Source organism: Netta rufina (genome assembly GCF_964035555.1).
Source record: "Netta rufina genome assembly, chromosome: 4".
Taxonomy (NCBI): domain Eukaryota; kingdom Metazoa; phylum Chordata; class Aves; order Anseriformes; family Anatidae; genus Netta; species Netta rufina.
Window position 1 is genome coordinate 6,852,425 of NC_140127.1, and position 16,752 is coordinate 6,869,176.

Here is a 16,752-nt window from a genome sequence, read left to right on the forward strand (position 1 = left end):
CAAATTTTAAGCTAGGACAATACCTGACAAATAATTTTTTAATTGTTGATTTACCAAAGTAGCCATTCTTAAATTTGTATCAGTGCTTTAATTTAGATCTGTTAAGGCAGTTAACATCACGAGACTCAAAGATTCTATGACAAAATTGAATTATAAGCTCACACCAGATCCAAGGCCACCCTAATAGTTTTCTTAATGAATTCAGAAAGCTGCCTGAATTCCAGCTGGGCACATTTCTGTGGGTAAACCTGGACACACGCACAGGCACGTTCAGTCACATTATGCCACTCTTGAACTGTAACAGCTTTCTAAGGCTTTGAAAATCAGCTCCCCCATTAACAAAGTATTTAGGTTTTCTAGAATCATTTATTCTCCTGTCCCTAGCCTTACAACTAATAAATTCAGACACAAGCAGGAATACACTGCAACAGCTCTTATCAGCTCAACCACCAGAAAAATCTCTAAATCTAGAAATGTTCTAGCAAGCAATTAATAAATATCCAGAAACTGAAAAAAACAAACAAACAAAAAAAAACACAAGGTAGACACCTTGCTTTTCTCTTTTGGAAGGAAAAAGTCAGCTTAAAATGTATTCTTTTAATAAAATACCAGAATGAAAGAAATGAAAAAAGTGTGGTAGCCAAAGGAAATATCGTTCAATAATAATGGGAAATTGCAAAGAAAAAATGGGACAACTTGCATTTATCACTGCCAGGAGAATGAATTATTCCTACATATCTATGGCTGTCACAGGAAAGGAAACAGTGCAGTGCTGAGTTCAGCAATGGTATTTAGAACTTGTGTATTTTTAGCTAGAAATTGTTATAAGCTTTCCATGACAAAGTTTTGGAAATATGAATGTTCACAACTTCTTAGTAGTTGCAGTAGTTGGCAGTTTTTGGCTATTCAAGGTGAATAGATAGTTGGGTCTTCAGTAAGGATTTCAGAAGTACCCCTGTCAGGCAAACAACCCCTGTATTACCCTTCCGATCCCACTAACTGCAGTGCATCCAGAAAAATGATGATGTAACCATTTGCTTATCAGTCTGGCTATCCTAAAATGAAGTACTTAGGAAGAGATCTGGTAACGTTCAGAGCTTCATTCCTACAAAATAAAGACAAGACTTTTGATACAAAAGTCTTTGTTCAGTATGACACTGACAGTTCATGATGATTTCATTCTTAAAGGAGTTCATCTCAGGTGTTGAGTGCCAAATTTCTTCTAGCTTGGAGGAAGGGAAGGATCTATCTTCTATCTAGACTTCAAACATTTCCTGATAGAGCAAAGATTCAGTTAGAAAAAATTAAACACTGGTGACACAGATTTGTGCAACAGTAATTCGCTGCACAAACTGACTGCAGAAAGCTGTAAGACAGACAAGCAGCATAATAATGATGAAAGGGGTAAGATCACTATCGAAGTCTGTTTTTAGACTGAATATTATAATCAGCATCCCCAAGTCGTACCATCATGTCTCCACAAAACTGAAGAGACCAGCAGAAATATTTTGAGATACTTAACACAAAGTTTATTGTCAAAACAAACCTTATACAGGACGTAAAAATAAGTTTCAAAATTCAGGTAGGCAGGGTAGCAAAACAGTCTGCCGTACAGCCCTGATTACAATTTATTTTTCACTCACTGGAGTAACTGCAGCATCAATTAGATCCATTGGTTACTGCTTGGAAAAAAATATTCAGATGTCACACTCCAAACAGGAAAGAGAAGTATGCTCAAAGATGATGCAAAATGCAAAGTTACTCCTGGCACCATAATTGACAGAGCTGCAGAAATATTGCATAGCGTTTAAGAGAAGTCCTTGATTTATTTTGTGCCTTAAAAAGGGAAAGTGCGCAATATAGAGGTTAAAGTTGTAGTAAAAGTGCAGTTTCCATGGTCTCAAAAAAAGAGCAAGTATAAGACTTCTATATTGAGAAACAAAAAGTAACTAGTTAGAACAGAGAGATGTTGATTTGGAAAGAACTGAAGGTACAAGCCACCCAGACGAGGGCTCTTGCAGGAACGCCAGAGAAGTTCGGGAAGCTTCACCGCAGCTTAGTTTGTGATTCATTCCTGTGTCCATTTTTCTTCAGTATGTCAGCTCTTCTTTTTTTGCTATCCTGAAAATAACCAAAGAAGAACATCAGCAGCAGGTTGCAGGCAACGTGACTGCTTTTTAATTTTTGTTCTTGTACTGCAGCTTTGCCAGCTGGGGGAAGCAGCAGCAGCTCCAGGACAACAAGGGAACTGCAGCTGCCAGAGCTCTTCCCACAGCTGATGATTTAACCCGACGGAACCGTCTTCCATATAGGCGGATTCTGGATGTTACCACTGCAAAGGCAGCTTACAACAGAATACCTTCACTGGGTAGTACAATCAGGGGCTTTATCTTTCTCTGAAGCTCCAAGCCACTGGCTAAAAGGTTGTTCTGTGGGCTCTGTTCCTGCAGGTGGCACATCTATAAAGAAGACAAGAACATTACAGTAATGCTTTCCCAGTTTCACAATCAGAGACAGCCTGACTAGGGCAGCTGTTACTGCAGCTGGAAGCTGCCAGACTAGGAGATTTCACATCGAAGACTAAAATCGACCACTTCAAAGAAATTTAGAAAAAAAAGTTAACCAGCAGTTAACTCTGAATAGATGACTGAGCAACCTGTGAGAATCAGTTTTGCCAGAAGCAGGTACTTAACTCAGGGAACGTCAGAAAGCAAAAGATGCTATAGCATCATCTGTCTGCTAGGAACGATACTCTGCCCAGTCACTTTGCAGTGATCGATCAATGCTTTCACTACAACAAAAGAAATATAAAGTCTGCCTAATCTTCATGAATGTTTTAAGTATTTGGGTGCTGTACAGCACATATAATCTTTTTGGCACCAGCTGGTCAGCCCTTCCACCAAGGTACTAACAAGGCATTCAAGAACAGTTTCCGTGAGAGTTTTGGGACCGAATGCAGGAAGCACAGGACACCTACTTTTACTTGAAGACCACTCCTTATATTTTGCCTCTCCTAATCTTAATCAGACACCATACTACATACCTGTTAGCTTACCTAAATTGGAATTATCAGAGAAATTTATTGGAGGCGACAGTGGCGGAGGCCTTGATGCATCCGGAGTCACTGTTTCCTGAGAAATAGGCTCTTTGAAGGATGGATTTTGCTCTTTGAGGGAATCCAACACTTTCTTCGCTGGAGACCTTGGTACTGTCTCTCGAGTAGTCTCTCTCGAAGATTTCTCTTCCAATTTTAGCGCTCTCTCTTTCCATTTTCTAAGTTCGTCTTTCAATTGAGCCTCATTACTGAACAGGGAAAAAAGATCACCAGCATTTAATTACAGAAAACATTAAACAACTCTTCTAAGTCAAGAAAAATGCCTGACAAGACAGTTCCTGCGTGTTCCTGTACGACAATTCCCTTGACATACCACAGACATGGCAATGCAAGCCCCCTTACCACGACCAAACATGTATTCTTAGTTTTGGAGGCATAATTTTCTTTTTTTCTTCCCAAAAGCTAAAGAGATCCAAACAAAACGTGTTCTCCAGTTATTGATAAAAAGCATTTAAAATTCCATTCTCATGGAAAAAAAACACAATTTAAAGCTTAAAAGCCATCAAGAAGTATACATACATACATCACCACCTTTCGAAGTTTAGATTTGCTAGACTCTTTCACATCTTACACTTAAAAATTCTCCACTTCTACAGATGTCCAGGAAAGAAACTGTAACAGCATAGCTTAAAGAGAAATGACTTAGTTAACGTGGTGCTTATTATCTGTATGCTTACCTTAGTAGATCATCAATTTGTTTCTTCATTTGCAAGTTCTCTTCCTGTAGCTTCGCTTGTTCAGATTTTAAAACAAGCACGTGTGCGCTCCGAACTATACCACTGCCACCACCACAAGTAAGGGGCTTTTGGTATTGCTGAAGAGTTTTAGACACCACTAGAAAATAGTTTTATACAAAAGCACGTGTTACTTGGTCAGGGTTTCAAACCACGTCAATATTTCTCTTAGCCATGCTTATGCAAAATTCCTTCCCGTAGCCTTGTATGTAAAACCTCACTAGGTTCGGAGTATCATTACAACAGCTCTTTTTTAAACCCACCATCAGTAATCACACTGCCAGGGAGATATTAAGGAGTTTATGTGATTAGTTATATCATGATTAGAACTAGAGAACTAGATATGGGAACGTAACCCACCACAATCCAAGAAATAACAAACGAAACCAGGCAAGAACTGCTGTGATTCCAATACAGCCTATGTGCAGCTCCCGTGTTTCAGCCTTCCACCTCTTCCAAAGCATCCAACCCCTCTCATGGCCTTTTGAGGTAAAAGGCCTGCATCTAAGCCTAGAATTTAACCACACAACCTTAAAACCAGATGTTTAATATGAAACAATCCCTTATATTGATCCAGAATTTACCAGTAACGTCTTGATCTTGCTGTGCTCTTCTGAGTTCTTCTTTTAGCTTTCTTAACTGTTCTTCTTGGTGTTCTGCAATAGCTTTATAATTAGCAAGTCTGTATTGGTGCGCAGGGAGAGGGAAACAGAAAAATTTTAAGCTTAATAATTAAAGTTGCAAGAGACTTTGTTAATACGCTTGAAAATCAAACTAAGACAAATGTATTTGAAGTAAAACAAAACAAACTACATCTGGCTGCCAGTTAAGATTTCAGGTGAAGTACAGAAAAGCAGAAGTTAAACTATTATTATTAAATTATTCTGTGTGCATCCTTTCTCTCCATTGAGCCTCAGAGCGCTCTCCATTGATGCCTTCCCCTCACAGTCGTCAGAACAGTTTCATTTATGGCTGAGCATAGGTTGGCTGAGAAATTTTGGTGGGTGCATGGGGATGGAGTTGGTTTGGTAAGCAACCTGACTGAGGTGCATGTGGCTTTTACTTTCTCTGGAATGCAGCTATGATAAAAACCTAGTAGACCCAAAGCTGAACGCTCACTTCTTATTCAGGGGTGTGGGGGTTAGGGAAGAGCTACCAGTTACAAACAAACCAAACAAACACGTGAACTTACTGCATATCAAAAATCTTTGATTGCTTCGTTCTGTCCATGTCATATCTTACCAATTGTGTTTTGAGATCATTAATTTCTTCTTTGTACAACTCAGCACCTTTATTTAATTTTTCCTGAAAATAAAACAAGACACCGACTATGAAGAAAGGATTGCTAGGTAGCACCGAATACGGGGACTGCTTGCTTTGCGCTTTTACTGCAATCTGCCAGAAGTTACAGGACAGAGCTGGAAGCAGGACGTTATTCCGGGCTAAGAACGCCCAGATCACTAACCAGTACCATAGCACCAGTTGCCATCTGAACTCTGGTATAACGAATGCACTCCCATTTTCAGCCAGTTTTGCTGACTTGCTTGCAGATGTCATCTGGGAATCTTGAACTAGCATGCCAATAGATTATGCAGAAAAAAACAGCCCATGCTTCAGTTTCTAAATTGGAAGTTTAAGAATGTTTCAGCAATATATCAGAAGCAATCAATTTAGCTTCTAATACCATAACATGGGTTCTAAATTTTGTCTCTGAAAGCAGCACCAGTAGCACATGGAACAGCATGCTACAACACGTGAGTAGAGTGCTTTTCTCTAAGAAAACCACACAGAACTACAAATTGACTTTACAGCGCTCTCTGCTTCCCTCGCTGTAAGAATGAAACTCGAAAATAATTTGACTCCTACCTGGAGACTCCGATTTTCTGCTAGGACAGTGCTGAGGCTTTTCTCTGTCTCATTCAGTTTGGCTTCCAGCTGGGTGAGCTCACTCGTAGCTGCTTTTACTTTCATCTGTGCTTGTAACTGATCAATCCTGTCATCTTTTTCTCTGACATTTTTTTCTGCTTCCTTTACTATGTTTTCCAACTTTTGGATTTTTGCTTCCATAGCCTGTTGGGATATACCAACCGCTTATGAGCAGTAACACCAAGCCAAGAGTTATAACTATGTCCCTGCACAGCACAGGGTGATATTCTTCATCAAAACAAACAAAACAACAAACAAAAGAGGAGTTCCTATACAGTCTATAGCATTGTTCTCTTTCATCTGTTACTGTTCTGGGACATTCAACTCTAAGAAAACATGCTTTGAACACAAGTAACTGTGACATTAGAAGTATGGACAGAGGGCAAACGAGTGCAACCCCTACGAGTCATGACAATTTTTATCCAGCTTCCAGTCTGACACAGAGACTGCTGTATAGTTAATGAATATCACACTACTGGAACCTATACTTCGGAAATAACTGGGTGCGTTTACAGAGATTTATAAACTAACATCTGTGCATGTGTGCACACAGAAAACTGACCGTTAAATCACATCACAGGCATAGCTCAAACTCCCACTTTTGGAAAAAAAGAAATCTACAAAAAAAAGTCCATTGTGGGCCAGTGTATTGTGTGACAGATTTACAGTCATTAATCTTCATTTTCTCTTCAGTCGAAAGTACTCTCACTTAGAAAATAATCATAAAGTGGGTTTTCTTTAGAAAAATATTTGCACCTTTTTATCTTGTTCTGCAGCCTTCAAGTGGTTATGAAGTCTGTTGTTTTCTTCTTCTAGCAGAAGATGAGCAGAGCCACCAGGGGCCAGTTGTTCCTTAAGGGCGTTTAGTTCCTGAAGCAACTCTTCAGTTTTCTCTTTTGTCCGTTTATATTCAGCATCAGCATTTTTGCAGTAGTTGGAAGTTCTGTCATTCAACTCTGAATTAAGCGGAGAGAATGTCTGAAAAATCAGTAATGAAGAACAGATTAAATTTTGGAACCAGCTAGAAATAAGTGAAAAAGCAGCAAGTTTCTTAGCCTGTATTAATTTGAACTCAGTTGCACACTTGAAGACAGTTATTACCAAAAATGGAATTACTGACACTCAAATGATCAGAGCGCTGGAGTACCTCTCCTATGAAGACAGGTTGAGAGACCTCGGGTTGTTTAGCGCAGAGAAGAGAATGCTGTTTTGGTTGTAAAAGCTTTGATTCACAGAATGTCTACCAAAGAATTCTACCGGATTTCCCAATGCTGACAGGCTCTTAGGAAGAAGTCAAGGCTGACAAATAATTCTACAGAAGCAGCTTAACTCTTTGTCAGTAGGCTGAGAGTGAGTCACAACGTGTGCAGAAGGATGACGAGCTCTTCATAATCTACCCGAAAGAACAGCACGAACAGCCTAGTAACAAGCGTATGCTGGAAGTCAAGACAACTGCTGTTAAGAACTAGTCAGAGGTAGAGGAGTCCCTCCCACAGCCTGTCTTCCAAGAGGTCTCTGATGTGCTTATTAAAAGATGTCACCTCATGAAATGCTCTTCATGATTCACCTCAGACAGCAGAACAGACTTTTTCCCAGTTGTGGGTGGTATAAGGAAGAAAGAAGAGGGAAAGCACAGCTGAAAGACCTCTAGGATAATCTAGCTTTCTGAAGGTAGAAAAGGTGTGAGAATGTCAATTACAATTAAGCTCTATCAAAAAAAAAAACACAACAAAAAACACTTGAGCCATTCTAAAGGTGGTTTGAAAAGAACAGAATCTCGTAGGCAGAAAGCCCTCAGAATGTGACTGCATCAGGCTGCCAAGTTCTACAAGGAAGGTTGGAGTAACAGTTACGAACCTACAGTTTCTAAGATTCATTCTCTTTAAGAAAACCACACACAAAAACACCACCACATAGCTTTCTGTGTGTATCTCCCTGAAAGTCTCTTTAAACACAAGTTTCCAAGTTTGAATGTAGGGGGAAGAAAGCCTGTAAAAATCTTTGTAAAAAAAATTCCTACATTTTACAGATAAATACGCCTGTAGCCACTGCTGTTGGATAAACTGAAAATAATTAAATGAGTAAACTTTAAGATAGCTTTTTGTGTTTGTTGTCAACCAGGTTACAGAGGTACTTGCAGAGTGCTTACACAAAACGTATTTCTTATTCATTAAGTTAATTTACCTTTGCTTTTGCAGTCCAGAACTTAATGACTTGTAAAAGCCTTTCATTATCTTTTCTTAGCGCTTCTTTCAGTTCTTCTGCATCACAGTGGAGTCCTGAACAAGCTTCCCAGAACCGTGCTGTTTCTTTTCCAGCCCTTTCTTCCTTCTGTAACTCTGCCTCTATGCTGAGAAGTTCACTTTCCATTTCTGATACGTCTTTGATAATATTCTTCAGAAAGAAGAGAGCAAGTTTAAGCATTGCCTTGATGACTACACGTTTAATATAAATTTCGCCCCCTTAGGTATCCATACTTACAGTAAGTTTGTTTTAACACCTAATTATAGCATATTTGCTAAGCTAAAATGAGTTTTGCTGTACCTTACTGGGAAAATTAGAAAACAATCCACATTCCTGGGGATAGGTGGGAAGGTGAAAGGAGAAAAAGTCAACGAATTGCTTCAAAAATCATCTTAGGATCAGGTAGTACGGATTCTAAAGGGCAAGTCAGTTAGAAACGCTTTATGAAACAGAGAAATCATTTCACGGAACTGGTGGTATTAAATAAATGTGAGTTCTGTGTTCCCCTCACCACATTGAGTTTAAACAGATAAAACCAATGCCCATCACGCTAGCACAACCACATTACGCCCTGTCTCAAAAGAAACAAGCCTGGCTGAAAAGTTGTTTCAACCGCTACCTCTGCATCCGAATGCAAACTCTGCAGCACTTCGCCGACGTTTACCACTCGAGCAGGTATTTCCTTCTGGGTCAAATGAAACTCCTTGAGACCCCGAATTTGAGCTTGCAGCTGATCTTGTTTTCTCTTTTCCTCAAGCAATTCCATTGCATACTTGTTCACAGTAGCATGATACTCCATTTTCTTTGAGCAAAGAAGATGGAATTGGAACTGTCGTAGAAGCACAGGACATATCAGTGAGTAAGCTTTAGAACGCTACCTTGCATCCAGCTCAAATTCCAGATTTTATCATTCAGTCTATTTATTCTCCTAGCGAATAGATGTTTAGGACAACTGAAACATGACTACGAAAACTACGTCCTCGTGTCCTATAGCAATGGCGTGTGAGACTTTCAGCTGGGTCGGCGTTTTCTTTTTTCAAGGAGTCCACAAAAAAAGAGCTTAAAAGGCTAAGACAGCCTGCTACGTATCTAGACTTTGGTTTTCAAAGTAGTTTTGTTATACTGATTTTATCCTAGAGTTGTTAAAGGTATGGAGTATGTATCACTGTGCTAATTTAAAGCTTTACTCTAGCCGAGTAAATCTCAAGCCTAAACATCTCGAGCATAAAAGTTGAAAAACGTCTCTTGAAATAAGAAAAACATTAAATAGTCTCCATGAAGTTGGAAGATCATGTTCTTCAGAATATTTGTTAACATTTTTAGTTAATAGGTAATCCTAAAATACAACTACTTGATATTTTTATTACCAGAATTGTCACCCCATCATTGTTCCACACCCCCACCCCTCCCAACCTAAACATTCACGGTAAATAAAGAAACCGAAACAAACCAAAAATACTATCTAGTTTGATGTGCTTCTGTTAATGCACACAAATTCTCTCTCAACCTCAATTTTTCCTGATAACTGGAATTTGTTTCTCCACTCAACTACAGATTGGGGAAGGTCTGCAAGACCATAGAAGTTAAACTGCTTGGCAACTTTTCAGAACAAACATGCTCCTCCAAAGCATCTCACACATCCTTCCTCTCTGATGAAATATGTGCTCAGGGGTCCATAATTTCATTTACAGACCACAGAGTACTTCTTTTCACACCAATGGAAATGGATTAAAACTAATGAAATGTTGCTGTGCAAAGCAGCTGAACTATAGTCAAAACTTAAGGTTAGCTTATCTAAATAGCTCCAGTTTTCCAGGATTGTAATGGGCTTCGTGAATGCATGACTTACAGAAAACAAAAATCAAAGCTTGAGCATATACACAGAGTCCTTGCTGTTAGTACTGAGAGCTTCTCGGAAAAAGAAAGCGTGAAACAAAGCAACATGAAGCATCCACACATTCAGCATTTGAAGTCGGTACCTTGAGTCTGTCCAATAAACGCTGGAAATGAGTGTTTATTTTCTCATTTTCCATTTGAAGTCTTTTGACTTGCTTATTTTGTTCTGGTGAAAGCTGAGTCAGTATCGCAGCTATCACTGCTTTCTGGCTATTCAGATCCTCCTTCTTACGACAAGACATTGTGGAGAGACACTCATACCTCTTCTCCACACTTGGGAATAGCTCCAGAAGCTCCTAAATACAAAGTAAGTAAATTCAGTCACAAGAAAGAGTCATTAGCTACGAACAGCAGCTTCACATCAGATTCCAGGTTAAGCCCCACAGAATGTTTTGGTTTTACGAAAAAGAAAAAAGCTAACAGGACTAGACCTTCAAGTTTTGACTTGCCACAGGAGCATGACAAAAGCACTACAGCTGGGTCTGAAATGAAATTTGTTGCCTGTTCATGAGTTCGCCACCGGGACTGCCCTCAGAGTGGGCTTTGAGTTGGTCTCCTGGCTCCTTTTGTGCAAGTCATGAGCAGGCCACGTAGGCCAAACAAGCTTCGAGGCGCTCCTAGTGAACTGCAGCTCAGATGAGATACATGAAGCTAGATTACACTTTAAGGCACATGTAACAGCCTAAATTCATTGGTCAGTAGCACCCGTACCAGAAACAGACAAGAGCTCTCTCATTACAATACCTGTTTTTCCCCCCATCTCGTGCACTGAAGCAACGTGTGCTTTTTCAACATTAAAAGGAAAGAAAGCTTTTATACAGCAGCCCAGAACGTTTTCAATAGCCATGGGTGGCTCGGCTCAGAGTGCCATCGCGATGACTTCTGTGGCGACAGCAACATTTTACAGAAGAAACTCCCCCAGGGCAGTTAAGCTTCCTAGCATATATTCCCATAACCAAAGATTCCTTTTTTTTTTTTGTACTGGTACCTGCACACGCATCCACAAACACTAATAAGGTAGCGAGAGAGGCTGTGCTAACATAGGTTTAGCAATGTGATTCAAGTTTTTTTTCCCCCCTCCCCTAAAGGAGTTTCAAACTCCTTGTTTCTACCTGTGAAAGAGGTAGGAGCTCTCTAGTGACCACTAGGAAAGCTCCCAGCTACAAGTCAGAAGGGGAGACTACCATTAAAAGGTTATCAGCAGGTTTTTTGGTTTTGTTTTTTTACTTCCCTCATTATTAGTTCGTACTGCTGGTATAGCACAGAACCAGTGTGAATGGAGAAAGCTACGTGGCTGATTTCTCACTTTCGTTCCTTTCTTCATCACTCCTGGTGATGACTGAAGCAGCCCTCAGCGTGCTTCTGGCAGGTATAGGATGATGTCTGATCGTGCTGCACAGACGTGCAGACTGCAATAAATACGATGGTAACCTCTAAAGTACTTCATACCTCCATAAAGCTGGTTTATTTAGGCTTTTGAGAGTTTAGTAGTGGCTCTTGCATTTGTGAGAAAACATACTCAGGATTGTTAATTAATAAAGAATTAGAGGAACTTCTTATTTTGATGAGAGAAGCTATTTAGTGAAACCAATTTCATGGAAATCAATTTACTTCTGGGGGTGGGATGCACCGAAGAGAGAACTTGAGGGATTTTGAAAAACAAAAAAAGACAGGGAAGCTGCTCCAAATAAAAATAGGTGATATCGGTGACTGGACAGTAAATCCAGCGAGATGTCTCAATTGAGATGTTCGGTTTAACTTTCCCAGGACAGGCTGCACTGTCACCGAAGAGCAACCACAAACCAACCAATCCCGTGGTGTGTAGTATCTTAGCAAGAGATGCAATCCCATTAGCACATGATGCGTGGAAGCAAGGTTTATGCTCTGGAACAAGTGGTACTAAGTTTTAACGTGTACCCTTACATAAACAGGGTAGTTTACCTTAATTCGCATGGTTTTTGCCTTCAGGCTGTCATCATCCGTCTGTTCTGCGTTATCCAGTGCATCCACTTGAACAGACGCGTCGCTCAGGCTTCTCTCCTTCAGTTTACTTAGAGCACATTCCAGTTTAGCACTCGTTTCAATATACTAAAATAAATACATGCATATTTAGGTACCATTCAAGAAGATAAATTATTCCTAACCCAGGTATGCAACTTGCAACACCAACCATCTCAGAGGATTTTTGCAATTCCACGTTGAGCTGGTCCCGCTCAGACCTGGTGTCCTGAAGAAGTTTTTGTAGCTCATCTTTTTCTTCACTAATGGATGAGATTTGTTCTTTAAGCTGAGAAGAATGACTAGTTCTCTCAGCCAATAGCTGGTCTTTTTCACTTGATACACTATCTAGTGTCTCAGTTAACTGTTGAATCTATAGTGATGGAGAAAAACAAGAACTGGGTTTGTCCTCGTCTCTACACTTCACTGTCAAGTACTAAAATTAGTCGTGTCAAATACGATTTCCAGTAATTCTAAAATTCACCTTAGCAGCAAGAGAAGTTTAAACATGAATTTCAGTTTTCTAATCACTCAAAAAATAAATAAGAGAAATAGCATTGCATCCAGAGAGCTCTACTCCAGTCAACTCTGGTTTCCACTAAAGCAAGAGGAAAACATGTAAGGTAAATGCATTTTGACTGCTTCAGGAAAATCGAAAAACTAGCAAGAGACAGAGACAATTCCATAGTCCATCCATCTGTTCTAATCAGTTGATCAACAACACATACGCCAGCTTGGAGCAATCCTTCGTTCTACTGTTTGATCTACAAAGGAAGAGTTTGGCAGGTGAAAAGCAAAGAAATGAAAACCGCAAAAAGATCGAGCTGGGAAGAGCCAAGTGGCAGCATTTGCTGAATAACAGCCAGTTTGAAAGCGTGCAAAGCACCAAGGATTCGAAGCCCACTTAAGTTCAAACAGCCTATGTGGTGCCTTTTAAAGTCTCAACCAACACATACAGAGTCACCATCATACCAAACCCGGACAAGTTGGACAAATCTGTGTCCGTTCCAGTGGAGCAGCCAACCCAGCTGGCTATAAGGTTGACACGAGTCCAGGATGGCACTTCTAAATATCGCTAAATAAACATTTACAAATCCTCTCGTGTTCATGCTTATGTCACACAACAGTGATAGGCTGACAATTTAAAATTAAATTGGGCTTGTCTTGAGCAAAAACTTAGCTCATCAGGGATGAAACGTCAGAAAACATAATTGTGGAGGAGCTAGCTAAAAACCTAAGCTCCTCACCTTACTTGTTAGGCAGTCCTGTACAATCTCTGACCTCCTCTGAACCTTTAACAGATGTTCCTCCCTTTCTTCAGCTTTGATCTTCTCATTGCTGAGGAGTTCTTGCTGCCGCTTCAATTCCTTTTCTGTTTCAAGAAGCTGGAGTGAAAACAGAAAGAGGTTTCACATATCCAAACTCAGATATTAGCTGAATCTACTTCTAACACACCAGACCATTCAATATTTCATACGAGTCAAAATACTTAACAGAAACAGAAGTTGCTTTAGTTTAAAACGTTGCGTATTTTGTCTTTGAACATTTCTCCTAAATAAAACCTACCAACTTAGAATACTGATAAATCCTCAGTATTCCGTGTCAAGTATACAAAGTATGCTACAAACACGCTTTGACTTATTTTCTGCAATCCCTGTTTCAGAGATGAGGAACACAAAGCAGAGATGTAACATGAGTGAAGTTTAAGCTTTACAGCAAGGCAACAGATACACTAAAATAGATGAATTGGAAAATAGTGGTAGCACGCGTAAGAAGATTCTCTGCCTGCCACGGATTTGAATCAACTACAGATCACCGAGGTGATTTCCCTGTCTGAACAAAGACTGCTGCTCGATGGACACCACCCAACCACTTCAACTGTCATCTTCATCGTTACAAAGTCAGAGTGGCTGAGGGCAGAAGGGAGCTCTAGAGATCATCTCGTCCAGCTCCCCTGCTCAGGCAGGGTTGCCTACAGCGTGTTGCAGAGGCCCTCATCCAGGCAGCTGCTGGATGTCTCCATAGGACACTCCGCAGCCAGCCTGGGCAACCTGTTCCAGGGCTCTGTTACGAAGCTACTCTTTATCCAGAAGCAAAACAGAGATACGCAGAGAACTGCTCTGTTTCAGTGTCAGCTTTGGAACTCCAAAACGCACCACCAAATTCACAGAAATGCCCATTAAGCATTTGGGTAGCTGCATCCATGTTTTCTGGTTCTTCATGCCTTCCTAAATAAAGAGGTCTCAGATTTTTTGAAAGAATGCATCTTCGCATAGGTCCTTAATACAATTCCCCAAGACACAAATTAAAGCACACCGGTATCTGCAATTTGTACATGTAACAGTAATACTGGCAAGATAGCTGTTTTGAAAAACAGCTTTGAGATTCAGCCAGCCTTCTCTCCTAAACATTTATCGTTGTTCTACTTTAATCTAAAGATAAAGCACCTTATCAACACTCTTCTGCAGGTTAACCTCCAGTTTGTTCTTCTCTGCTCGAACAGCTTCCAGCATTTCCTCAAACTCATCTCTCTCCCATGCTAACACAGCACATCTTTTCTCTAGTTGTTGAAGTTCATTGTCTTTGTTTTCACTTTCAGTCTTCTCTTTTAGTTCTCCCAGCAGCTGTTGCCTTTCCTTAGTTACCAAACTTAAGTCCGCACTCAACGCGTTTATCTACAAAAGTAGAAAAAACAATACAAAATCAACACGTGCTATTTATCAACAGGATGGCACGGTCTACTTGCAAAAACTCATCTAGCAGACCTGCAAAACAGTACAAATTAAAATAGGTAGGTAGGTGTTATTCCCGTCAGTCCTTCAGGGGACATTCTCTAAATCAGCTTTAAGAGTTGCTTTTGTTAGCGTACTTGCCTTCTCTTTCAGTTTCTTTATTTCTTCAGTTAGTTCTTCTTCAGTCTTTTGCTGTTTCTCTTCTCCTTCTGCTATCAAGTTCTTCTGAATATCAGCTTGCTCTTTATGATGCTTTAGTTCTTCCTGCAGACTTTCCATTTCTGTCAGAACTTCTGACAACTGCAGAACAAAGCGTGACACGGCTGATCACCCAGTATGGCTTTCTTCAATTTTACTTACAATTCTCGGGGCAACTGTCACCAGTTAAGGGAATGTTTTGTCAAGTTGTGCTGTAGCAAGATCTACAACTCTGAAGATTTCATCTTAGTTAACTGATTCTAGGTTTTGGAACAGTTAGGACCTCTGGTCTCTTACGTATGGATAGACTATCTGAAGTTTGCTCAAATTCATGAGAGCTTTTAATTCTTATGAAAGGCTCTGCAAATCTCTTAGGAAAGATTTACCAGACTTCCCTTTACCTACTTACTAGCTCCATTTTTGTTGACCACACCTCAGGTTAAGTTTGTCTGAAATACTGTGCCAACATAAACACATTTTCAGGCAAGTACTTGGAACCTTGAAGTGCTACTCTGCCCCAAGAACAAGACATCAGGAAGGAGAAATACATTACATCATTTCTTTTCCAGGTTTAGATTTCTCTTGTTCAATTTATCCCAGACTGAAATGGTAGGAGACTTTAGCCCTTTGATTTCTGTAAACTCGTATTACCTTTACTGCTCAGTGCTAAACGCAAAGCTACCGGAGATGAAAAATGTCACAGAAACTTGTGCAGTGTTTGTCTATCAGGCAGCAAACAACTGTTGCTAAACCCAGAGCGGCACAGTGACCAAAGGGGTGGTGAAATAAAATTAAGAAACAAGTTCCAAGATCCAGATTGGATGAGTAACCTACATTTAGTTTACTGCTTCTGAGAACAAATGAAGAAAGGAAGAGATACTGAACAGGCTTCACGAATCAAGGAACATAGTAGCATAACGTGTCTTTCAAACAAAGATTAAAAGATTTAAATACATACTCTCTTCTTGCTTTCCTGACAGTTAGCCTCTAACTGGTCTCTCTCTGCTTTAGAGACCTCTACCATTTGCTGCAGTTCTTCTTTCTCCTGATTAAGTACAGCAATTTTCTCAGGCTCCTGACAGACGTGCTCATTCATTATTCTTTCAGCCTGTTCTTTTTCTGCAAGTAGCGTGTCGTACTCAGAAGAGACACGAGTCAGGTTTTCAGTTACTTCAGCGAGCTGAAAGAACAAATACCTGTTATTAATACCGCTGATCATTTCCAGCACAGGTGGAAATAATGTGTTAGTTTGGAAAAAACGTTACCATGCTATTTTTTTGTGTCCCAGTAATCAGGCTGATATAAGAAAAGTGCTACTGGATCCCATTTCACAAGCATTACCCATCTACACGCGTTCTTATAACGGGATCATTTTACAGAAGACATGCCCATTACTTTACTAAGGTAGAAAGCAAAGGATGACAACAATCTTGCTTAAAATTTAGAAGCACTGAAGTTTGATTATCTCACTGGCAGAAGTGTGTAAAAATTTACAATCCACTATAATTCTACAAAAACAACTCCATTACTGTATCTGCAGCAGACAGGCTTGATTCTAACAAGCATTCATGTGTTGTTTTTTTTTTTTTTAAAGACCCAGTAGCTTCAGATATGAAAGCAAGCAGACACTAAGTTTATAAACAGCTTGTTCTTTAACTTGCTGCACTAAACTGCCATTTAGTTGCTCAAGAATCTTCAGAGTCACATAGCTGAAAGACAGCATGCTATTAGAGAAACGTTAAAAAAATTAAGACTTAAAATAAATTGAAGTCAAATAGCAGCATTGATGTCTAACCTTCTACCCTTCAGTACTAATGCATGTTTTGTTATAAAGGGTTGTAGCTTACAGGTCAAATTGCAATTCGGTCGTCTTTTCACTGCCTCTATTTTTATGGCTTTCTTTTGAAAA

General features: G+C 39.8%; 1 protein-coding gene across 1 annotated transcript in view; it reads right to left on the bottom strand.

Annotated features, from left to right (window-relative positions):
• Positions 1 to 2,361: 2,361 nt before the first annotated feature.
• The window catches only part of LOC311208964 (uncharacterized protein), a gene marked incomplete at both ends in the record, with an annotated part of 31,714 nt that continues 17,323 nt past the window's right edge, over positions 2,362 to 16,752 (bottom strand). Inside the window, 16 exons of the mRNA XM_084286014.1 lie at positions 2,362 to 2,459; positions 3,044 to 3,303; positions 3,793 to 3,949; positions 4,434 to 4,531; positions 5,042 to 5,154; positions 5,716 to 5,919; positions 6,532 to 6,753; positions 7,960 to 8,169; positions 8,639 to 8,848; positions 9,999 to 10,211; positions 11,857 to 12,003; positions 12,086 to 12,286; positions 13,161 to 13,298; positions 14,361 to 14,588; positions 14,787 to 14,945; positions 15,802 to 16,023. Of these exons, the coding sequence (XP_084142140.1) occupies positions 2,362 to 2,459; positions 3,044 to 3,303; positions 3,793 to 3,949; positions 4,434 to 4,531; positions 5,042 to 5,154; positions 5,716 to 5,919; positions 6,532 to 6,753; positions 7,960 to 8,169; positions 8,639 to 8,848; positions 9,999 to 10,211; positions 11,857 to 12,003; positions 12,086 to 12,286; positions 13,161 to 13,298; positions 14,361 to 14,588; positions 14,787 to 14,945; positions 15,802 to 16,023 (2,880 nt within the window). The remainder of the gene's footprint in view (positions 2,460 to 3,043; positions 3,304 to 3,792; positions 3,950 to 4,433; positions 4,532 to 5,041; positions 5,155 to 5,715; positions 5,920 to 6,531; positions 6,754 to 7,959; positions 8,170 to 8,638; positions 8,849 to 9,998; positions 10,212 to 11,856; positions 12,004 to 12,085; positions 12,287 to 13,160; positions 13,299 to 14,360; positions 14,589 to 14,786; positions 14,946 to 15,801; positions 16,024 to 16,752) is intronic.